The sequence below is a fragment of the Chanodichthys erythropterus genome, chromosome 6 (genome assembly GCF_024489055.1).
Source record: "Chanodichthys erythropterus isolate Z2021 chromosome 6, ASM2448905v1, whole genome shotgun sequence".
NCBI lineage: Eukaryota > Metazoa > Chordata > Actinopteri > Cypriniformes > Xenocyprididae > Chanodichthys > Chanodichthys erythropterus.
The window spans coordinates 31,592,073-31,617,110 of record NC_090226.1 but is presented as its reverse complement, the minus strand read 5'-3'; the positions used below and the strand labels follow the sequence as shown (position 1 = coordinate 31,617,110).

Below are 25,038 nucleotides of genomic sequence, written 5' to 3'. Positions count from 1 at the left end.
CTATAATTAATATTACAGTATTCTGTAGTAGCATTTATTAACAAAGTGTTGTAAATACTATAATATATACAGTATACTACACTGTACTATAGTATGCTTCAAAAACACTATAGTAATTACCTGGGATGTATTTAAATATTGTTTTAAAATATAAAACATGAACTCACCGTTATGTGCAAAAGAAATTCAAAAGAATGAGTGTTGTGAAAAATATTTGCCTTTATTTCTGAATAGCAGTGGTTGTTCACAGACCACATAACTTATGGGTGACTAAAGAAAAACTGGTTATATGCACAAAAAAAGTGATACAATGATCTCTTTTCTATGTAAAACGTTTCCATGCGACGTTTAATGGATTTTGCTGCTCGATTCACCACTGAATGACACGTTTAGTGATTCTCCACTCTTCAGAAACAAACACACGCCCCTCACATATAACAACACATGCTCAACACAACAGAGGAAATATTGCTGAATAAAATTAAGTGATAATATACAGTGAAAAAGAAAACACCTTAAAAATAATCTTATACAATAAGTTAGATTCCGGCTGTGCTTGAGAAAACACGTTCCTGATGACAGTCTTCTAGTATGGGCTGTAAAATTAAGATATTGGCTCAGGCTTTTTCATTTTTGCAAACATGAACTTCCAGGCTGTACTGTATGTCTTTCCCAGGGCAAGCAAAAATAAAGGGGAATTATTTCATTGTGGACCATGATGCAACCGTCTCTCGCTCGTAGAGTATTTCTGTTGACATACACTTACAGTTAACACCTTTTAAACCCATTTCTCTCAATTTACACAAATAATAAATGAATGAAATAGCGGTGAAAGAATGAGGGGAGAAACTACGCTCTAGTCTAGCCAGAGGATCAGCTGCCCTTTAACATGGTGTTAACTCTGGGAAAAATCAGGCTTATAAAAAAGATGGATCGCATAAAACCAGTCAAACACGTCCAAATCACATTTCACCCAAAAATAAAATTAAAATACATTTTTAATATATAAAAAGGAAGCATATGTTTAAAACCTTTTGCATTCTGACATGATTTTCGCGATTTAAAAATAATAATAATACATTATTCTCAATGCCGGGTCTCATTACTGTAATACAGTATTACAGAAATTTCTCATTTTATTAAATAAAACCATTATAACAAATATTATCATGATGGACTAAAAAAAAATAAAATAATTCCATTGAAATAATAAATCACAATTTTTTCACTGCATTGCAGCAATGAAAATTGGGAAAAATTTTGCATTATGGTAATAATATATATTAATTCTCAAAATAGCCTTTGTTTTCTTATATACTTAACTTTTTTTCTTCTGATTTTGGGGTGACACGTTCTAGAGAGGATTCATGAGATTTGCCAATAACATTTGTAATGTAAAAAATCGTGAGGAATTTTACATTCGCACTGAGCACCACATGTGTTTTTTCTAAATATTTTCCAGTATGCATTTCAGAACAAGCACGTCTGCATGTATTCATATTTATCACTGTTCCTGTCATCTGTTATTGATGCAGTTGAACACTTTTGTGTTTACATTCGACACACAGCACTAAATAGTAATTACATTCTCTTTATGTGTTCACTCTTTAGTTCGTTCATTTGCTATTTATAATGCAGGTCACATTCTGAGATGTGTGCTTTGCTGCAAATACTAAATAAAACTGTCGGTGCACATTATTATCATTTATGTACAGCTGTGCCATTTTATTTACATATCTAAAACTTAGTATTCTGACAGTACAGAGTTTTTCTGGCCTTTATATATTGTATAGGCTACAAGCGGAGTTTGGAGGTAAATGTTTCGCTTCCCCAGTGAAAGAATAATAAATGCAACTGTGAGCTTAAATCGCTGATATGAATTTGATATGAGAATGCACATTTCTCTCTAATTTTAAGTGTTCTGGCCAAAAAAGTAGTTCATTTTACTGGGGATTAAAACATTACTTTCTCCGTGTCCTTATGGAAAGATTGCATCTCTTATTTTGAGTGTGTATGAAGGCATGGATAAGAACACGGGGAAGCCAGCACTTGATGATGGCAGGCACTTGAATGTCATTTTCCTGTACGGATGAAGGTCCTGTAGGTCCTGATTCTCCTCACGACTCCATCTCGTCTCCATCAAACATGGGAGGCTCGAAGCTGACCACCTCCTCGTACGTGAGTCCTGCGGGCAAAGACACGTACCGTTGAAAGCGCTAGCAACAAGAACAACCGTTTCATTATGGAGAGATCAGGCAGTAAAACTAGTACATTTAATGCGCAGGCTTACGTTTCCATTCTTCGATCTCTAGATCGCGACTCTCAAAGCTCTGGTCGTACGGGTCAGCCTCGGGCTCGTCATCTGGGTCGTGATACTGGGCGAAGTACGGGTGCGCGAGAGCCTGTGACGCAGTGATCCGTTTATCCGTGTCTAGAACCAGCATCTTCTCCAGCAGGTCCACAGCTGAAACACAAAGTACGACAAGTTCTGTATCATGTACAATAACAATTGCTGATAAAAACAACATTAAAATATCCAGAAATCAATTTCAAGAGTACACCAAGCTTAATTTATCAACATAGAACTCGTTTAATATGATAGTTTCATCCATACATCTAAATAATACAATGTTTTTAGTCCCAAGATTCTTCACATCAGTGAACAAATACATAGATCCGCAAACAAGGCACGTGTGCCCTAATGGTCCGGTGGTAGAACTTTTGTTAAGCGTGTCAGAGGTTCTGGGTTCTAATCCACCCTCGTATAGTTTATTTAATTTTTTTTCTCATTAAAACCAATGATGTTCATCAGTGATTTTATAACAAGAGAATGGACCAAGCGGCAACCTCCCCCAGTTTCTCGTGAAGCCAATACAGAAGTAACTTAAACTGCGATTCATTGACTGGCCGCTAGGGACAGGCTGCAAAAGGGAGCAGAATCTCATGGACCATAATGTTAAAACAGCCAAGTTTAGAGCAGAAACATGCTTACACTCTGGTTCAAATTGAGTTTTGGTCTATACTGCTAATTTTGCCCTTCATGACAACTCTGAGGGGGGTGAATTTTTTTATAACTCATCCGTTTAAATTATATTAAGCCTTAAAGTTCTGCATAATTAAGGGCGTGGTCACTTGAGTGACAGGTGGATTGGCGCTGCGGTCTGTGAGCCGTCATGTTACCTCAGCTCATTTCAGCCACTGAATTTGGCATCTCAGTCGTATTTGTGCCTTTTTTCTGGATTATTTTATACAATATATGGCTTGCTGCATACTTCAGACATGTGCGTCTGTGTACATGTTCTCGCATGCGGAACACACGTTGTTGGATCGTCGTGGCATTGGCTAAAAGTTTTGTCCCTGAGATTTACAACAATGACAATACCAGGAGGATATAGTACAACTCCGACAGCACTGCTTGGATATAACTAATGCTGTGACACTATTTTTGAAAAATTATACTTTGGAAACATGCTCATTAGTTTGAGAGAACATTTGAGAGTTATACAGATATCTGGTAAGTTACCTAAGTTATATATGTGCGTATAGAGTCTTACATTATAAACGATGCTCAGATTGCATCCTTTCTTGAAGAACGATGATGGAGAGCAAATCATTCCGACGATATGTAATGCAAACGATGGATAATATATAAAGATTTCATGGATTTAACGCTTTCATGAACAAAAATTAGTTTTTTTAATGTTTTGAAATGGACATTTTACCCAAGTGAAATGGATTGGATTCATCATTTCATTAAAGGTATGAAATCCCAGTTGATTTTTTTGTGTTATTTGCACATCCCACACAAATTAATTAGCCTACTGGTGTTAGAGCATCTATAATGTTATCTTAAAAACACTGTAGATTGACAGTAAACCTTTAGTACTTTCTAATGATATTGTTATCTTTATTAATATTTTAGATAGTATCTAAGATATATTAGGCGGGCGTGGTTTCAGCAACAAGTCGCATGGGCTCCAACTACATCCCGCCTCTTTGCCCATTTTCAGTTATCCGGGAGTGACGCGCAGCTAAGATGGCAGCGGCCTCATTTTCGCTTCAAAACTGCTGTTCAGAACTCTATGGGTGACGTCACGGACACTACGTCCATACGTTTTACAGTCTATGGAATGGACACGTTTGTGTGCAATTTGTTTGTGATTTCCGCAACGGCATTAAGTAATAGACTGAAGCACTCATCTGTGTGGAGTCTGTGCACAAGCCACAAGAGAACACTGTTGTCTTCCACCACTGATAATAGCAACAAGCGCTCAGCATGATTTCAAAAGCACCACATTCCAGCGCCAGATTGCCTCTTATTTAACAAACAAACTAAATGAATACTCTGATAGTCAGCTGAAGATGCTTCCTTTGATACATCCATGCCATGAGATGTTTCAAAAAGTGGTGGGGACGTCCACCCACAAATTACGCCTTTGCTTAAAAATACATTTCATACATGTTCCAGGGATCCCCTAGCACCCCAATGAGACCCCTATTGTTCGGTGCTCAAGTCATGTGGGCCGGTTCTGAAAGATGTGTGGATATCTCCCAGATGAGTTTCAGTTTTCGTCAGGCCAAAATTGGTATAGAAAGGCAGAATTGTTACCTAATGGATTTGCACCAATAAACACATCTGCGAAGTTCCTTTTGGGCATATGAGGAAGGGAATTGATGTAGTTCCTTGCCTGTTGATAAAAAAATAAAAACATTAAAAGGATTACAGAATTATTAAAGGGAAATCCAAGATGTAGGTGACCGTTTCTTCAGTAGAACACAAATGATGATTTTTAACTCCAACTGTTGCAGTCTGTCGGTCATATAATGTGAATGGGAACGCTATCTATAAGAGTATGATATTAATACTGTTCGGTTTCTCACACAAACCGATCGTTTCGTGTCTTAGGACATCAATGTGTCGTCACGAGCCACAGGGTTTAATTTGGATTTGTCTTTGCATGTTTTTTGACTCCTATAGATTGTGTTCCCATTGACATGCATTATATGACTGACAGACGGCAACGGTTGGAGTTAAAAATCATCATTTGTGTTCTACTGAAGAAACAAAGTCACCTACATCTTGGATGCGCTGGGGGTAAGCAGATAAACATCACATTTTAATTTTTGGGTGAACTATCCCTTTAGTAAAGAGTCAAATTAAGGGCAATAATAAGGAGGATGAAGTAAAGCAAACAAATGGCTAAGAAAAGAGCATGAGAACATAAGAGTGTTGCAGGAAAAATGTATTTTTGAAGGCCAAAAGTTGCATTTTAGCAGTTCCAGTCCCATCATCCTGAAGTCAATAGGTTTTTGGTTAAATGCCTGAAATAAGGTCTGTGATGAACACAAGCTCAAGATATTTTCATGTTTTATTTTACAACATAAAATATATCACTAAAAGCTTTTTAAAGCTTTTACTTGTCTTGAAAAAGGAGATTGCTAAACTAAACTAAATGGGACCACACAGGTTGTCTGGGACATTAACAGTCATCAGCCAAACAGGTTAACTCATCTACTCACTAGTCGCTTTCACAGCCTCTTTGCGTTTATAATCACACTCTTGCAACTATTTTAACTTGAACTTTCAGGGAAAATGTTTTAAAAAAAAAAAAAAAAAAAAAAAAAGAGTTGACGGAAGCTTAGTGAAGGCGTTCATTTATAGCCTACGTTTTTATTTCTGCCGATTGTATTTAGGCTTCAAAATTCAAGTTGTGTTCCTTCTCATGGTGAACAAAACGCAATTATGAACTTTTGTTGGTCACAGAGCTTATCTGCAAAAATCCAAAACCTATTTTTTTTTTTTTTTTGTGGTGGAAACCAGGGTGATGCAAACTTGCCTACAAAAATACATAATCACTACAGCGCTCTACTAAGAATAAGAATTATCTTAATATACATTTGCTCTAAAATATTTTGCACACAATTAAGCCACACCAAAAATACATAAATGTCACTAGCTGTGTTTCCATTACCCTTGAAATTGCGCAAATTCAAACTTCAAATTGAAAATACGGCCAATGGAAACGTGAATTTCGCAAAAACTCCCATATATCGCAAAAATGTTTACACTCACATGAGGTGGTTTTTCAGGCAATTCGAAAAAGGAATATTTCGCAAAACTGCAATGGAAACAGTTTTTTGCCTTTACAGGTCACCTGATGTATGTACAAGTCAGTCATTCTTTAAAGATGGCGCAGTATGTTTTGTACAGAAGTTCTTTGTTAAACTCATCAAGACAAAAGAATTACAGGAAAACTGTATTCTAAACAACAAAGAAATGCCACAATTTATCAAGATCTTGAAGCAGATATGAGGAAGAAACACCTGGAAACACCTCATATGTGGCCGCTCCCAAGTATAAGGGGCTTTCCTTGCCATTAAAGCTTGGGTAACACGCCTGCGTCTCCTTCGATTCAAAATAATGGCTAGTGCAGCGACTGCGATGTACTTAAACCTACTAACATCTGTTTTGGAATGACTTATTGCAAGAGGAAAAAATTATGCTCAAGTCGCATAACATCAGTTAATGGAAACTTGGAAGTTTTTTTATCAACATTTAGAAAATATTGCAAAAGATTTGTACAAATTTGTAATGGAAACCCGGCTACTGATATTTTATATCTAATGCGATGACAGTCAGACATTTTTAAGTGTGGCTTAAATGCCTGAATACTTTTTGGTGCCATTTTCTGTTGTTCTAGAAGCCAGAGGCCACAAACACATAATATTTCGGTTGAAATCTCGATCAGGACCTGGTGTTTTCCAGTGGACCTCAGACAATACAGACCAGCGCTACTGCATGTTAAACAAACACTGCATCTATTGTTGACTACATGGAACATTCGACATTTTATGTTAGAGCAGTCTAAAGCATGCCTGGGTTTAAAATGAGAGGCGGCATTCGCCTAAAAGCTCAGTGCTGTGGGCAGAAATTAGGTATATATGAAAAGTTGGGTATAAAAAATGAAAAGCAGGAAGTAGTTGGGAAAGTTGGGAGTGGTTTGGAAAATTAAAAATGACCCAGGGCAAATAGAAAAGAGTCACATGGGGAAACTTAGTCACTCATTCCAGAGCGGCCAGGTCTGAAGGATTTTCTGCGACATTCTACGGCCAGCCGTTGACGAGTTCGGAGGGGGTCCGTGCTCACCTCGTGGCTCGGCATCCTGCTTATTAGAGAGGCCGGCGGGGTTCCTGTCAGTCGCATTATCTGCTGAAGCTGGTTTATATCTTGGGAACCCAGGTCAAGGGGTGTACGGTTAAAATGCGCTCACAAACATGAGTGGAAAAAACAGAATAACAACGCCGCTTCTGCGATCTTCGGTTGCTTTATGTTGCAGCTTGATCATTTGAGAGGGTAAAAACAGGACAGGAAGAAGAGGAGGGGAGAAACAAATGCATGCCATATTAGATTAGAAATTAATTTTCTTAGTTACAATTTTCGTCTTGTTCAAGTATCTGAATCATGATTAATTTGCTTGAAAAGCAAAATGACATGCTCACCATGAAATCAAAATTGGCAATTCTTAATTTTTATAAAATATTGCAGTATTTATTGTAAATGATTTATACATGTTTGTCATTATTTTTATAAAATTCATGTGCCTCTTAATCAAAATCACTTCCCCTACTCTTGCAGCGACATCTCTTATCTGATGATGAGGACGGGGCAACCTGTCACTCACATGAGATCCACCAATAGCAAACCACAACCATCCAATCAGTTCCTCACAGACAAAATCAAGCCCCGTCCTACATTTGTTTTTATTTAAGATGCCGCTTTACTCGGATATATACGTCACAGTAAACGCAACTTCCATTTCATGCCGTGACTTATTGTCACATGAGTCAAAATGTGCTTAAAACAATATCTGTCAATGGGGTCTGAAAATTAAACTTAATTTGAATGGGAAAAAAGTTGTTTTTTTACCCCATTGGCAGATGTTTTCTCGTTTTATGCAAAAGCTTGATTTATTCAGGTACATTGCTTCTCAAGTAAATGTATCGTGATTAGAGACTGTTTAGATATTTGTACTGGAAAACAAGACAAAAATTAATTTTTTTGCAGTGCATGCTCCCCATGTTAATCAGGATTAAGACAGACAGGAAATACAGTAGGAAGTGCAGGAAACAGGAGAGCGAGAATTGAGAAAGCCATTCATACACACTCGTAATCATGGGTTGATTTCACAAATTCATCTGCCAGCTGTCTGACTACTGCTGACTATTTTAAGGTGATTGCATAACTAGTGGTTCATGCCAGTGAAAAATTGGGAAAAAAATGACGAAACATTCATGAAGTGTGATCAGGGTGAATGAAGCAAGCAGAACAGACCGTCAGGCCATCATTGCGAAACAGAGGGAGTCAAACTCAGGCAGAACAGAAAAACTCACAGACTCCGAAGAGATTTTCATCAAGAGCTCTGGCCCTGGGGTTCCGACGAGCATCAAGATAAGCTTCAACTGATCAATATCTTTAAGAGCAAAATAAAGGAAAATGCAGGGAATGGGGTGACTATGAAAGCAGGGACTGGAGGGAAAAAAAAAAATAATAATAAAAAGAATTTTTAAAATAAAGAATAAAAACTGCACAGGAAAATGGGATAAAGAAATAAATAAAACTGAGCCATGATTGGTTCAAAGCCAACATGCATTCTGCAATAATGTATGGAGCTTACAAGTTTCATTAAAGGGTTAGTTCACCCAAAAATGAAAATAATATCATTAATTACTCACCCTCATGTCGTTCCACACCCGTAAGACATTTAGATATTTTAGTTGAAATCCGATGGCTCAGTGAGGCCTGCATAGACAGCAGTGACATTTTCTCTCTCAAGATCCAGAAAGGTACTAAAAACATATTTAAATCAGTTCATGTGAGTACAGTGGCTCAATATTAATATTATAAAGCGACGAGAATATTTTTTGTGTGCAAAAAAAGACCTTTCTATTTCACAATATCTAGTGATGACCGATTTCAAAACACTGCTTCAGGAAGCTTCGAAGCGTTATGAATCTTTTGAGTCAAATCAGTGATTCAGATCGCATATCAAACCGCCAAACTGCTGAAATCACGTGACTCTGGTGCTCCGATCTACTGATTTGATTCGCAAAGCTCCGAAGCTTCATGAAGCAGTGTTTTACAATCGGCCATCACTAGATATTGTTAAAAAGTCATTATTTTTTTTGGGGCACAAAAAATATTCTCATCACTTTATAATATTAATATTGAACCACTGTACTCACATGAACTGATTTAAATATGTACCTTTATGGATCTTCAGAGAGAAAGTACCATTGATGTCTATAAAGGCCTCACAGAGCCATCGGATTGAATCAAAAATATCTTAATTTGTGTTCTGAAGATGAATGAAGGTCTTACGGGTGTAGAACGACACGAGTGGGAGTAATAAATGGCAGAATTTTCATTTTTGGGTGAACTAACATTTTAAGTTAAATTGTTTCATTGATTCATTACTTCATTTGTTTCATTGAGTAAGTCAGCATAGCAGAACTAAGCTAGCACACTTACCTGACTGAATTAAAGTGTTGGGGGTAACGCAGTAAAAGTAACATGAGTTACGTAATCAGATTACTTTTTTCAAGTAACTAGTAAAGCAATGCATTGCTTTTAAATTCACAACATAATATCGGAGTTACAAAAGTTACTTTGTTTCCTAATTTATTGACTGACAGCTCTCCTGTCCCCATGTTGAGAGAAATCGGAAGTAAGTACAGAGCAGTTGTGTGCGCTGTGAACATGATGGTTATAGCAGGCATTTACTCATCTCACTTGCACAAAAAACAGAATTAGTATTCCTCAGAATGAATAAAAACACTAAAATGCAAATTCAGAATATTACACTAACTACATGTTAAATTACACAAATATACTTTATGTATTTAATCTCACTTTATACTGCTGATGATCCAATCAATCATACTAATAACCAAAAATGTTGTTAGTTAAACATCTGAAAGCACAGCTGAAAGGTTTGTTTGCGCTGCCCATAGACATGATTTTGCATTTCCTTCAGCCTGAGGCTTATTCATTTCACGTTTAGGGCTCTATTTTAATGATCTAAGCACATGGTCTGAAGTGCATGGTGCAGGTGCACTTAGGGCGTGTCCGAATCCACTTTTGCTGGTTTAATGACGGAAAAAATGGTCGGAGCGCCTGGCGCATGGTCCAAGTGTTTTACCTAGTCTCTTAATGAGTCATGGGTGTGTTTCGGGTGTAATGTGCAATAAACCAATCAGAGTGTCATCTCCCATTCCCTTTAAAAGCCACATGCACTTGCACCATGGAAGATTGCTATTTACATGGCGGAATTTGCAAGTGGAAAGACTGAACACTTCTCCAGAGAGGAATCCTTTTATTTTTAATATTTGTCATGTTTGTGTGCTGCTGCGCATCCCTGTGTGTGTCATAAATAACAAAAAATAAATAAAATAAATACTGTGCCATTGCCTTTAGACCAGGTTTTTGTTGGTCAATGGTGCAGTTGTTTTCAGTTGGCTCAAAATAGCAACACGCCAACAATGCACCTGGGTAGGGTTGCACCAGCCGTTTGTAAGTTCTTTCTTAAATTGGAACGTAAAGTCCACACTAGTGGCTTAGTAACTACTAGCTAGTTTGTAACTAACTCTGTACTTTATTCGGTTGCACCATTTGTTCTTAAGGCAGAACGTAGCTAGTAGCTTGTAAGGTCTCCGTAAAGTAATGCGTAGTCGCATAATATGACGTTTACCTTCAGTTATCCTTCAAATACAGGAGCGGAAGTTGTTGAAATTCTGTGAATTTCAGTTTATCCTTCATTCTGACTTATTTTGCCTCACGTAGCTAACAGTAAAAATAAGTTCCCATTAAATATAATAGCCTACTACTTAATCATAAATGTTTTTATATGTAAATAACATTCAGAAACTGTATTTGAAACGAAATTAATAAGGATCAATAAATAAATACTGAAACAACAACAAAAACATAAGAAATTACATTTATTGATTATGACTGATTTTATTTGACATGCACAACACGGAGTGATAGGACCGATGCACACAGCGGCGCGCTGTTTAACGGGTTCGTGTTGAAGAGTGTCTAACAAAGTAATCTTTTCACATGATGTTCTCTCTCTTTAAATTTAAGAGAGTGTAAATGTCAGCAGCATCATATATGTGTAAAGAATGAAGTCTGTCAGGTAAAACAAGAGCTTATTGATGCAGTTCAGTCAGTCTGCTATTTTATTCCAACCGTTACTCCTGATAGGAGGTTTCCGTAAATATTTAGTGTATACGTAGAGTTACGCTTCAACTAAGTTTAATGGTGCAACACAAAAATATTTAGTAGTGCGTAAGTTGTAACTTAGTGCCCATTTACGTCAAAACTAGTCTACGTTGTAACTTGCGCACAGCTGGTGCAACTGGCCCCTGAACACACCTCGCTTTCAGACCAGCACATCCGCAGGTGAACAGATGGGCTTGAGTGCATTTGTGTCAGGCTGAAACTAGCAAAAAATGCTTGCATCACGTCTGGTGTCGCATTGTGCCGGGTGTATGATAGGGCCTTTAGTGTGAAAAAGCCTTAACATTTACTAAAAATAGAACTTTTGTTGTTGTTGTTGTTGTTGTTGTTGTTTTGTTATTAAAAACAAGCAAGCAAGCCCAGCCCAGGTAAGAAAAAGTAACGCAAAAGTAACAAAACGCATTACTTTCCATAAAAATAACACAATTAGTTACTTTTTTTAGGGAGTAACGCAACATTGTAACACATTCCTTTTCCCAACACTGCTGAATTACACTTGCATTAAGCGGCACACAAAATATGAGTTAATGCAACAGCATGTCAGGCTTTATGCTTTGTGATGGGATGCAATGACCCTGAATGTACTACACAATCAAAGAAGTCTAAAGTGCCATCAAAGAGCTTTACGGACCACTGTACACGATCCGATTACATCTGTTCTCGATCAACCACTCACTGATTCAAATGATCCGGTCAAAGTGAGTCTCCAGTTAAAGACTCACTGCATTCACAGGTCTGACTCAAAATGAGCCAAGAACAGTAGTTCCTCGGAGCTTGAGTATGCGACTGAGTGCGAAAATTAAGTTACTAATGCTGAATTTTAGGAATTATTATTGTAATGAACATCATGTTTAGGTCACAAAATGTGCAAGCTGTTAAAGCGCATTGTATGAAATGCTTGAATGTGGACAATCACATTTGTGTATTATGGTCTGAACAGGCAGGCTTTAGGTAAAATTATGCCTCTGATAGCCAAACAAATCTCTGTGTTTGTGTGTGTGTGTGTACTCAACAACAACAACAAAAAAAAACATGCAAACTTATATATATACTGTATGCATGCATATGTTTGAGTATTATATTTATACATCAGGCTTTTATGGCACATATATGCAATTTATTGCAAATTGGGAGATGTTCTCCAAAAGTCTGTTTGACAGTTACATGGACATAAAAAAAAATGTCAAAGGAAGTTTTCATTTTTAACATTAAAAAATGGTGTATGAATAATAAAGTAAATCTAAGTTGCTTCAGTACAATAAATGTTTATCTTACATTTACTTTATAAAAATCATTAAAGATTTCATGAATAGGCATTATACCTATTGTTCAACAGAATTTTACAAAGAATGTTTAGTTGAAGTTATGAGAGCATAAATGGTTTTAAAAACGTGGCTAAAATGTTGTAACATGCATTACCTTTCTTTTTTCATTTTACCTTAATTTATAGCCCAAAATGGGCAACGTATCCTGGGAGATACAAACATTAAAATAAAAAATAAAAGTCATGTTAAATATATATATACATACATACATACCTCATGAAATTGTATTACTGGTGTCCTAAGAAGAATTAATTTTCTGATGTCTCTTTATGCTCTTGACCTTTTTAGGGCTAATGTAGGTTTCATTTCAGTAATTCAAAGTAATATAACTATGTATTTTTATAATATTAGTAATTTATAGTAATGGAAACTGTGATACAAGATTTTTTTAAGGGTTCAAACAGAACGTTCATAAAAACAGCATTTATTTGAAACAAATATATTTTAACATTATAAATGTCTTAACTGTCACTTTTGATCAATTTAATGTGTCCTTAAACCAGAATATTGTCTTAATTTGGTTGTGGTAAATGCGTTTAGATGAATTTTACAAAATCAGAATATTCTTACATTATCAAAAATGGTTGCTTACATAATTGGAATATGACCAAATTCTTCTTGATATGGGAATATTCTTATGCATGTAAATGCAGTCACTGAGAGCGTGTGAATATGTTTAACAACTGAGTGTGAGAAACAGGTGTGAGCTACAGTAAAGTGGACTAATTCTACACACGTCCAGATCCACACTGACTTCTATTCAAATCTGGCACAGGTGGATGTTACTGAACAGCACATACAACCGTCAGAAGGTAAGTGAAAATTTGAGGTAGAAAGGTATCATTGTTTGAAGACTGAAAGGTGTTTGCAAGCAAGTAGATTGCCGATCGGGGCAGTTCATTAATGCAGTCCAGTTAGAAACAAGAACAAACGCAGCAAGTCAACATGCAGCTCACACACGCAAGCTTTAATGCATCAAACCCCACGTGTGTATTGTGTACTTTAAACTGTTTGTGTGTGTGTGGATTTAAAGGAGTAGTTTAGCAAAAAATTAAAATGATCATTTACACACCCGCATGTTGCTTCAAACCTCTGTGACTTTCTTTCGCACAACACAAAAGGAGATATTTTGGAGAACGTTGTACTTTTTCTTACAATCAAAGTAAATATTGGGCTCAATAAACAAAAACACACTATAAAAGGGGTCCATATGATTTGTGCTATATATATCAAGTCTTCTGAAGTCATGTTTGTGTGAGAAACAGAGTAAAGTTCAAATTGTTATTCACCGAAAAGCTGCCACACAAAGTTGAATATTAATGATGATTGTATACATGTTTGCTTATATATATATATATTTTTATATATATATATATATATATATATATATATATATATAAATATATATATATATATATATATATATATATATATATATATATATATATATATAAATATATATATATATATATATATAAAAATATATATATATATATAAAAATATATATATATATATAAAAATATATATATATATATAAAAATATATATATATATATAAAAATATATATATATATATAAAAATATATATATATATATATATATATATATATATATATATATATATATATATATATATATATATATAAAATATATATATATATATATATATATATATATATATATATATATATATATATAAAAATATATTATATATATAAAAATATATATATATATATAAAAAATATATATATATATATATATATTATACACACACACGGTTTGGAACGACATGGGGTGAGTAAACGAATAATACGTTTATTTCTGCCCAAACTATTTAACTATTTCTGTAATATATCTGTTATTTATGAATGTATAACCTGACACTTCATTTATGCTATTTTACACATCTAAACCCAAGTTGGAGAAATGATCATATACACACTAAAAGACAAATGCACACAGATAGCAGATTTATCTGCATGTTTTGGCAACCAAATAACCACTACTTTATCCTAATCTATTCTTTTGCAGACTTCCTTGAAATGCAGATCACACTTCCTTTCTAGAAAGGCCAAGACCCCATTAATGTGGCCCAAATGTGTCAGTGTTTTGTACTTTTCACAGGGGGTTTGATTCAACGACCTCGTGAGGCAGCACTGCATTAAGATTCCACACACTGCGCTAGAATCTTTGTGCTTTAAGACTGAGCAGAGTTCATGTTTTTTGTCAACAGGACCATCAGGCAGTGTGACTCACTGGGAGGCAGCGGGCCGACACCAGCTGACTCATTCCCCTCAGGATCACTGCCTCTCTCTATGAATTAGAACCGGCTGACACGCGTAGGTGTTTTTTCACACTTACAGATAGGGAGGGGGGCTAGGGCAATACATGCCAAAAATGTCACATCGCTAAAGGGGTATTTCCAGTAAGAGAGATTTTGTGCAGGGGATGAATGAAGGGGGAAGGATACGATCAGTGCCGGGAAACAGGGTCCGTCCTGTGAGGAGCTCAGCCATTATGCAGCCCACCGACCAGATGTCCACTACAACACAAAACAAAAACCCTGTTCTCATTCGTGGAAACAAAATACATTCTGTTAAAGACAACACGATATTAACTTGAACTTTTCAGTTAATAAATTGTTTAAGGCCCCGTTTCCACCTGGTATTAAGAGGAGTTTTGGTCGATCGGATCACAAGTAGACGAGGGAGAAACACCAGTTTATACCTGGAGTCTCTTTTGTCCACTTTTGTTTTGACCACTTCTGTCCTGATTTCTTCAAGAGGAGGGTGGGCTTTTTCAGACCGTTCGATTTAATGGATGCAATCTACAAATGTGCGCGAAAGGAGACAATGGAAAAACACGGAGAGCATCAGCTTTGGTTTCTGCTCTGATAGATGCGAGACCACGCTGAACACTGGTGAGTGCGTGTTAGAAATCCGAAATGGCGAGACAACATTGTGCTTGGTACGTTTTGTTTGGTGGAGAGTGGAAGGTCTTTAGTGGCTGTTCGAACACATTTGAGCATCTACACTACGGAAGCAATGAGTTTTCGACTACCTCTGGAAGTGGTTGAAAATGGACTCAAAACGTTTTACACCTGTATTTAGTTTCGTCCACTTGTGACTGGATTGACGAAAATGCTTCTTAATACCAAGGGCATAAAACTCCTCAGTGCACGTTATTCTACTGAAAAATAAATGTTTGTCTTATATTTCATTAAATAAGGAATGACTGATTTGTGGTGAATCAGCTGCAATGCGCATTCATTTTCAATAATTCAGTGGCACGCAGTGTTATTTTAGTATTACTTACATACTATTATAGTATTATAGTTGTAATCAATTTATTATGTTCCCTTTTCATGTTTATTAATTTATTTTGATGTAGCTTTAATTTTTTATTTCAGTTTTAATTTTAAAGCAACATTTCTAATTTTTCACAAAGTTATCAGAAAGAATTTTAGGATTAAGTTTTTCAACTAATATATTTATATTTTATTTTAGCATTAAAAACAATTTCAATAGTTTTAGCTTACAATAGCAACACTGGAGGTGAGGAGTTAATTATTTCCTTTATTATTTTATACAGTCAACACAAATATTATTTTAGGAAACATTTTAGATTTTCATCCCAAACAAAACCAATTAGCCCAAACTTTTAAACTAGTCAAAAAGAAGGTAAAGAGGTGATCTGCAACTGTAGCTGTGAAGAAACTTAATAAATGTGTGTGTCAACCAATATGAATCAAGAATTTATCCAAAATCAAGTATAGGCATTTTTGCTAATTATGTGGCAGGGGAAAATTATATTAACCAATAACATTGCCCACTTTTTAACATTCGATCAAATTCTCATGGATGATATAAATCCCATCTCATCACCATTATTTCCAGCTGAATATTCTGTTTCAGCCAGAAATAATACACAACATGAAAGTTAATGCCGTTGTGAATGCCGTTTCATGTTGTCTTCAGTTACAAAATGTAATGAATTATATTTTATTCATCAATACACAAGCAAGGATTCTGGGTAATCCTGACCTGTCATGTTGTAGTGCATCCAGTTGAGCATGATCTCTGGGGCACGGTACCATCGGGTGGCAACATATCCCGTCATCTCATCGTCAGTCAGCCTGGCCAGACCAAAGTCCAAAATCTGAGCATAGGTATCAGAATAAGCATTAGTCATAAACTAGACTTATCACCGCTCATATTACCCTGTGTGCCTCGGTGTTTGCCCGACTATAAACTCACTGTTGGTCAACAGAGGATAATAATAACAGATGTGACAGTGGAAAAAGCATCAGATGATGATTATGATGGCAGAGATCTTGGCAAACAGAGCACGGTCTCACCTTAAGTTCACAGTCTTCATTTACAGCCAAGTTACTGGGTTTAAGATCCTGTACGAAAGAAAAAGGTGAGCAGATAGACTGAATAAGTGGGAATCGCTTTGAATTTGCATCATGTTTTACTACGCTTTCATGAACTAATAAACATCATCCTGGCAGCTAAAATCAGTCAGTCAAAATTAATTATGAACCATAAAGGTGTTTACACAAGCAGTGGTGCAGATGAAGCCCTAAAACCAAATCAGTTTACCTCTGCAAATCTGCAATAAAACTTACGTTCCATACTAATGAGAAAAACTCCGTACAGACAGCTGTATGTTTGAATTAAACTGGAAAAAATTTATTTCTGAATTGTATTTCTAAAGTTTTAGAATATATATATATATATATATATATATTATATATATATATATATATTATATATATATATATATATATATATATATATATATATATATATATATATATATATATATATATATATATATAAATATAAATATAAATATATATTATATAAATATATATTCTAAAACTTTAGCTGGTAAGGTATTTTAATGATTAAATGTCTTATGTTCACCAAGGCTGCATTTATTTGATCAAAAACACTGTAAAAAACAGCAATATTGAGCAATATTTAAAATTATTAGCCAATTATTTGAATACATAAAATGTATACATTTAAAATGTAATTTATTCCGGTGGGTCAGAGCTGAATTTCCAGCATCATTACTCCAGTCTTCAGTGTCACATGATCCTTCAGAAATCATTCTAATATGATGATGCACTGCTGAAGAAACATTTCTGATTATCAATGTTGAAAACGGCTGTGCTGCTTCATATTTTTGTGGAAACAGTGATCTTTTTTTTTTCTTCAAGATCATATGATGAATACAAAGTTAACAGAAAGAACAGCATCAATCTGTAACACTATAAATATCTTTACTGTCCCTTTTGATCAATTTATTATATGTATATATCATACACACACACACACACACACACACACACACACACAGCCATAAATAAATGGTGTTATGGTCAGAAAGTGTGGTCTACTCACTCTGTGGATGATGTCTGCTGAGTGAATGTACTGTGGGGAGAAAAGAAAAGACAGATGGATTTACTTTAACCGAATACAGTGATCAATAAGAAGCAATTAGTGTACCTGCAGGCTAAACATCTGAGTGAAGCACACTTTACATCAACAGTCTTTCATACTCTTGAAGTATTACACTAGAAGAACCTTACACGGTTATCTTTTAAAATAACTTTAGAGAGTGAATCATAGCAATTGTCCACTGGACAGGATATTAAACATCAGAGATAAAGGAAAACTAGAGTCACAATGTACAGTATGTATGTATGCATGTATCTATATATGTATGTATGTATGTATGTATGTATGTATCTATCATGTGTGGATATATAAGAATATTATGTGTGAAGTTGCAATGCTTGGTAACTGAACAATAAATCAAAACATCATTCCCATTATAGTCAATAAAGCTGTCTATACTTTGTCTGTCTGCCACACTATTGAGATTTTTTAAATCATGCCATGTATATATACCACAGTATAAACAGTACAGCAGAGTACTGTCTGCCCTACTCAATGGTTTGCCACAGATACTGTCAATAACCCAGAATATTCCTTTAAGCTCCTATTACAGTGAGCAATTACGGCAAAGTAACAGGGGCCTAACCTTTAATCCTCGAAGGATCTGATAAATGAGGAACTGGACGTGGTCATCTGTCAGCTTCTGGCACTTAACGATATTGTTGAGGTCTGCTCCCATCAGGTGAGTCACCAGATACCTGTTAAACACAGTCATCATGACACAGCAACTTCACAGATCATGACACTGAAGACTAAGGAGTAGTGTGAATTAGGGCTGCACAATAATTTTCCTGTGATACATATTACGCTTTGAAGACAGGAATTTTCACAAGATGACATGGGTTGCTTATAGCAGGGAAAGGCAGAAATATTATTTTAACTCTGAGGACTCAATGCAAAATCCTTGACTAAACAATTTGGGAAAAATTTGAGTATACTGGGGTTTGCTTTTTCCAACAATTAACTCCAACCTCTTTCAATAACCATGAAGTGCAAATAGTTTCCATAGACCACATCACCACAGTTTTGACCAATTCGTTTGTTATTTGCTGTAGTCTATTTAAAATATTTAATTAAACTTAAAAGAAAAAATTATTTAAAAAAATCAGTTTGAATGAATGATTCAATGGGCCCTATTTTAACGATCTAAACGCAAAGTGTAAAGCGCACGGCGCAGGTGCATTCAGGGCGTGTCCAAATCCACTTTTGCTATTTTAACGACGGAAAAACGGTCCGTGCGCCGGGGCGCATTTTTGAAATGGGTTGTCCCTATTCTCTTAATGAGTAATGGGCGTAACGTTCAATAAACCAATCAGAGTGTCATCTCCCATTCACTTTAAGAGCGAGATGCGCTCGCGCCATGGCGGATTGCTATTTACATGGTGGAATTTGTTGGCGGAAAAGCTGAACGCTTTTCAAGCGAAGAAAGCGATCTGCTCGTGCATGAAGTTAAAGCGGGCTTGCAAATGCAGGCTTTCAAATAGCTCCGCACAATGAGTCAGTTAATATATATGTGTGTGTATTGGCACTATTGTTCAATTAATTAGCCAGTTTCGTTCATCATTATAAGTAGTAATAGGCTGAATTGAAAATAGGTATCCTAATTCTAATACACGCAATGTCTATTCATCATTACATTTTTATATTTATGTAGGCTACACAATAATATTCTTTTACACTGTAATCCTTTTGTTTTTAATATTTGGCATGTTTGTGTGATGCGCATCCCTGTGTGTAATAAGCAAAGTCAACGCGCGCCAAGAGGTGCAGTTTCTACCAACACTCTCTAACAGAAAAATATTGCACCATTGACTTTAGAGTTTAGACCAGGTTTGAGTTGGTCTATGGCGCAGTCTATTTTCAGCTCCTTAAAATAGCAATGCGCCGGCAACGCCCCTGAACACACACTTATTTTTTAGACCAGCACGCCCATGGGCGCACTAACTGGCACAAATGCATTTACTAATTTAAGGACGTGGCGCTGAACGGGAAAACGCGAAGGGCGCTGGACGCAAACTAGCAAACACACTTGCGCTGCGCCTTGCGTCGCATTGCGCCGGGTGTATTATAGGGCCCAATGACTCACTCATTATGACTTCACTTGTTTCATTACTGTATGAATCAGCATTTCTGAACAAATCTCATGAATGAATGATTCAGTGACAAACAATTTTTAACAGTCACTTGTCGCCACCTACTGGTGTAACGAAGTAATCGATGCAATCATTATTTGAAGCACCAAGTTACCCCCCCCATTTTATACATTTTTTATAATACCATTCCTTACATATGGTGGTTACACACTAATATGACAGGGACAATAAAACAAAACAAAAGAAATCGAACAATTAAACTAACAAACAATGACATCCAATGTTGTAAAATCAGACGTTTTGCAAGTAACATGCTGAGGGAAACAGCTTGTGCTTCATATTTGTCCAGCCAAATCCAGTTCCGCATGCTGAGGTTTCTCGCCAAGTTACTTTCAAAAGGTGACTACCATAGACATCAGTGTTTATTTCTGAACTATAAACTTTTATCCCAGTACTTCTGTGATCATTTGCATATTTGTAACACGGAAATATGTTTGTGAAGCTGTTTCGTACCTAGAAAGCCAAACTGCTTTTTCTGGTTCAGAAGCAGCGCCAACGCATATTTGAATATTCCGGTGTGATTTTGCCAAAGCTTAAATAGACATGGCCGAATAGTTGTCATTTAGGAATGAGATTGTGTGGGTGCAACTCTAGCTGAAAGACAACTGAATTTCATCTTTTTCCAGTTTTCACACTCAATCAATCCTTAAAACCTACAGCCTTCGATACGATACCTTGAAAATATTCGATACCATATTCGATATTCGATACCATTTTCAATGCCATCGGAAAAATTGCCATATATACAGCCATACAAATAATCTGTTATTATCTCATAAGTTTTCAGAAGGTAGAAGAAGAAGGTATTTTGAAGAATGTTGGTAACCAAACAGTTGATGGTCCCCATTAACTTCCATAGTAGGAAAAGAAAAATACTATGGGAGTCAATGGGGACCAGAAACTGTCTGGCTACCAACATTCTTCAAAATACTTTCATGTTCAGCAGAAGAAAGAAACTCATACAGGTTTGGAACAACTTGAGGATGAGTAAGTGATGACAGAATTTATTTTTTGGGGGTTAACTATCGCTTTAAGAGCTAATGCACGGATGCAATATACTGTTACACAACATGCGTTTTCTCTCATCTATTTACGTTCAAAAACTGAATGTATTTACCTGAATACTCAGCAAGACAGGTATTTTTGACATAATTTACGCATTTGCCCATTTAAGCGCAAAAAGCCACGAAAAAGGGCTCAATTTGGTACTCGCGAGCTGTTTGAGAGGCAGCTTTATGAGAACGCCACTTATATATATCAGTGGTGTGCATGCTTTTGATGTGAGCATGAAACCTGCAGGAATGACTAAAATTATGTGCAATACAAGCACTATTGACCCAGAGCAAATGAGACAAGTGAGAGGAGGCGGGTGTGTGTCAATTCGCTGTCGGAGTGAAGAGAGAGTGAGAATGCGCAGCTGCTATTGGTGTATTGATACTGCACAAAAGGAGTATCGGAACCGTTTCAGATATTTCAGTAGAGATACACATCAAAATATCAATATTTTTGACAACACTATTATAACCACACAACTGGGAAATAAACATCATTACATTTGTACAGCATTGACTCAGAACAACCAACCAGCATCTAAAGGGGAAAAGTCAAGATCGACATCCAGCAGAGGGGAACAGTGGAATGCGTCTGGTGCGGAGCCAGCTGGGCTCAGGGTTGCCTGCTGAAAGCTCTGCTGAACTGTGAAAGCAATCCAAGAGGCTCTCATTTGACCCGGCCATGAGCCCTATCATTAACCTTAAGCACATCGGGAGAAACAACCTGACTGTAGTGAAAATGTCTTCCATTAATGGCGAGCACTTCTGCAGAGAGCTTTGCATAGCAGAAACTCTAGTATATGGATACATGTGGTTCAGAAATATCTCTTGCCAAACATGCTCCTCCTTCTTGCCCCGAGCTCTGCTCTCACACTCATTCTCGATGAGATTTTGGGGACAGGGTATTTATAGGAGTATATTATAGTATTCTTAGCTCTTGTTTCCATGCATCTTGCAGAGCTTGTGCAAGCGCTCGATGCAAATAAAGAGCACAGTGAGCCCCTTCCTTCAGTGTATGTGTGTAGAAGTCCTAGCTCCTGTTCCCACTCTCCTTGCAGCCAAACACAACTCACACTGGTGCTCTTGTTCCAGGGAAACTCGCGGTGCGCTTCCTCCTCTCTCCCTGCAGTCGTGACCTCAGATGGCTCTCAACCGACATAAATGAACTGTACTGAGACTGATCTCAACATTTGGACAGCACATGGGACATGTACAAGTGCAGTCCTTAAAGAACCCCTGAGATTAAAATGGGACTTTTATGTTGATTAGCTTCGATGCATCTATGTTCTAGTGTCTTTGCATCAATGACCTAGATTTTACATTGGACATGCAAAGTTTTCTATGCAAGCCAGGCCATGGGTGTTACACCCGGGATTGTCTTGTTCCATGTTTCACAACTATTTGGGTTGTGAAGTGAATCTTTTCAAGGTCTGCAAAAAAAGAAATGCGAATTAGGTGCGTTTCCATCAAGTTTTTTGAGCTAATGACGGTGGTATTGGTAACCTAGTAACTAACAGTAAATAAATATTTGTGACAGAGCCTTTGTGAATATTTGTGAAGGGTTCGCCTAAACACTTAACACTTAATAAACGAGAGCCATCTGAACTCTTCTTGACTTTAAGCTTCACACACGTGAAAGGACAACCCTGAACAACCTGCGACACTCCAGTACAAAAGTGCGCATGACCCTTGCCTATCTACGGCAAGCCCTGAGGGGAAAATGCATTGCACACACATATACGACGAGCACCAGTACATCCTGAATTAATGCATCAGAACAGAATCAAAAAAGTCTGTTACAACACCATCAGCGGAAACAGCCGATTAGTCACGTGGATTTAATATTCGCTACATCAGAATGTATTCGGAAAATGCGTTTGAATTTCCCATTATTCGCATTAACTTTTTTGCACAAGTCAAAAACAACCACAAGCAAGTGCAAAAATATTTAGCAAATTAAGGGATTCTGAATTTGAAATTTGGCACTTCCATCACTCGTTTCTGACGCAATATGTCAAAATTCGCATTAAAATAGGGTGATGGAAACTGTGTGGCTAGTAATCAAGGAGAGCCAGGTTTCAAGATTTCACTTTGGTTCTGTAAACCATTGCCAAATTTACACTGCACAGGTGGCACAGAAGCACTTCTGAAGTGGCATTTACCCAGACTGCTAGCTAAAAACAAACTTATCACAAAAACGAACAACTGAATATAAATCAGCGTGATAACAACTACCTTAAATGACCAAAACCATCTTTCGGAAAATTTTATTTGAAGCATAATTTATTTTTATGTTTTAACTTAAGTCTCATTCGTCTGCATTGAGCGGGCGGGGTTTATGACCTGTACTGCATCCAGCCTCCAGGGGGCGATCCAGAGAGCACGCAGCTTCACTTTTCAGGACATATGAGACACACCCGGAACCACCCCTTTAAATGATAAAATTACCATAAAATATTCAGGTTGAGCTCCAGCATGAGTGAAAAGTGAACTAAAGTAATCAAATGAGAAATATTTCAAAAATGTATTATATTGTAATATTTACAACAATAATAATTACTTGTATGATTCATAATCATTATTTACTTATTAATAACTAGTGATAATTAATCATTATATTCCCCCCAAGATTATGCATGTTAAAAGGTACATGTGTGCATTAAGCTTACACTGTAAACCCTAACGCTCAAAATAATTAATTGGTTTGAGTAGGACAAACTTAAATTAAACAAATTAGTTCAGTCAAATTAACTTTTATGTGTATTTAGAACCATCTTTTTCTTTCAAGTTCACAGAACTGATATATTTTAAGTTAACTGAGCTGTTTTGTTGTTTTGAGTTTCATGAACTTATCTCTTTTAATTTAGACAAACTTATGTTTAACTGAAACTGGGCTGGGATTTCCATTTCCCAGCATGCATTGCCCATTAAACTCGAATGGGAGAGTAAATGCTAAATTAAGTGTAATATAATGTTTTTTTGTGCAAGATTAATGTTAAGTGGGAGATTTAGTAGTGATTAATGTTTTGTTATGCTAGAAGAGTTTCTGTTAATGTGGGTTTTTGGAGAGTTACCATCATGGTATGTATGAGTAGTACAAAATAAAAATCTGCCAGTTCTGCTTACTTAAACGGAATTTCTTAACTTTTTTTTTTCTTTTTAAGTCTCACCAACTTATTCGGGTTTACAGTGAACTTAAATCTTTGAGTTGCATTAAATTAAGATGAACAAAACACTATATATTTTGATTTAAATTAATGTTTATTTGTATTTTTTTTTTAAACTAGCTATGCTTACTGATGATATTTATGTTTGCAAACTTACAAAAATAGAGGCAATCAGTTGCCTCAAATTTTTTGAGTTAGTAGAACTTATCTGGGTTTACAGTGTACAAAGCAAGTGACACATTCATTGTAATTATTAGTATGACAATTAATTAGCCAAAATTCCATAATTGCAACAGCTCAGTCATATGAAACTCTTTCCAAGGCAATCAATTTCTACCTATTCCCTGGATGAGTGATTATTCTTTTGTGTTGATAATTTTTAGAGGAAACTATATGAAGCGATAACAGTTTGCAGGTTATTGCCTGTGTGCCACGAGGAAATTATGCTTAGCGGATGAAGCCATGTTGCCATGGTAACAAAGGATATTCCCAACATGTACACAGCCACGATGTTCTTTTCCTGGAGCAGAACTCGACAGGAAGTAACAGGTGTCGCTGTCTGATTATC

The 25,038-nt window shown here is 36.2% G+C and overlaps 1 protein-coding gene across 4 annotated transcripts in view; it reads right to left on the bottom strand.

The window, feature by feature from the left end:
• Nucleotides 1–209: 209 nt before the first annotated feature.
• Nucleotides 210–25,038, bottom strand: part of mapk14b (mitogen-activated protein kinase 14b) — a 49,121-nt gene continuing 24,292 nt past the window's right edge. For 2 of the 4 annotated variants that reach the window (XM_067388628.1, XM_067388626.1), the window contains exons 4-12: nucleotides 18,685–18,796; nucleotides 18,042–18,071; nucleotides 16,985–17,032; nucleotides 16,671–16,785; nucleotides 15,098–15,169; nucleotides 8,392–8,471; nucleotides 4,610–4,688; nucleotides 2,291–2,464; nucleotides 210–2,185 (exon numbers count right to left, since the gene is read on the bottom strand). In XM_067388628.1, coding sequence (XP_067244729.1) covers nucleotides 2,118–2,185; nucleotides 2,291–2,464; nucleotides 4,610–4,688; nucleotides 8,392–8,471; nucleotides 15,098–15,169; nucleotides 16,671–16,785; nucleotides 16,985–17,032; nucleotides 18,042–18,071; nucleotides 18,685–18,796 — 778 coding nt within the window. In that variant the 3' untranslated portion in view covers nucleotides 210–2,117. Of the gene's footprint in view, nucleotides 2,186–2,271; nucleotides 2,465–4,609; nucleotides 4,689–7,147; nucleotides 7,228–8,391; nucleotides 8,472–15,097; nucleotides 15,170–16,670; nucleotides 16,786–16,984; nucleotides 17,033–18,041; nucleotides 18,072–18,684; nucleotides 18,797–25,038 lie in introns of all 4 variants that reach the window. The other 2 variants (XM_067388627.1, XM_067388625.1) reach the window with 2 other exon arrangements.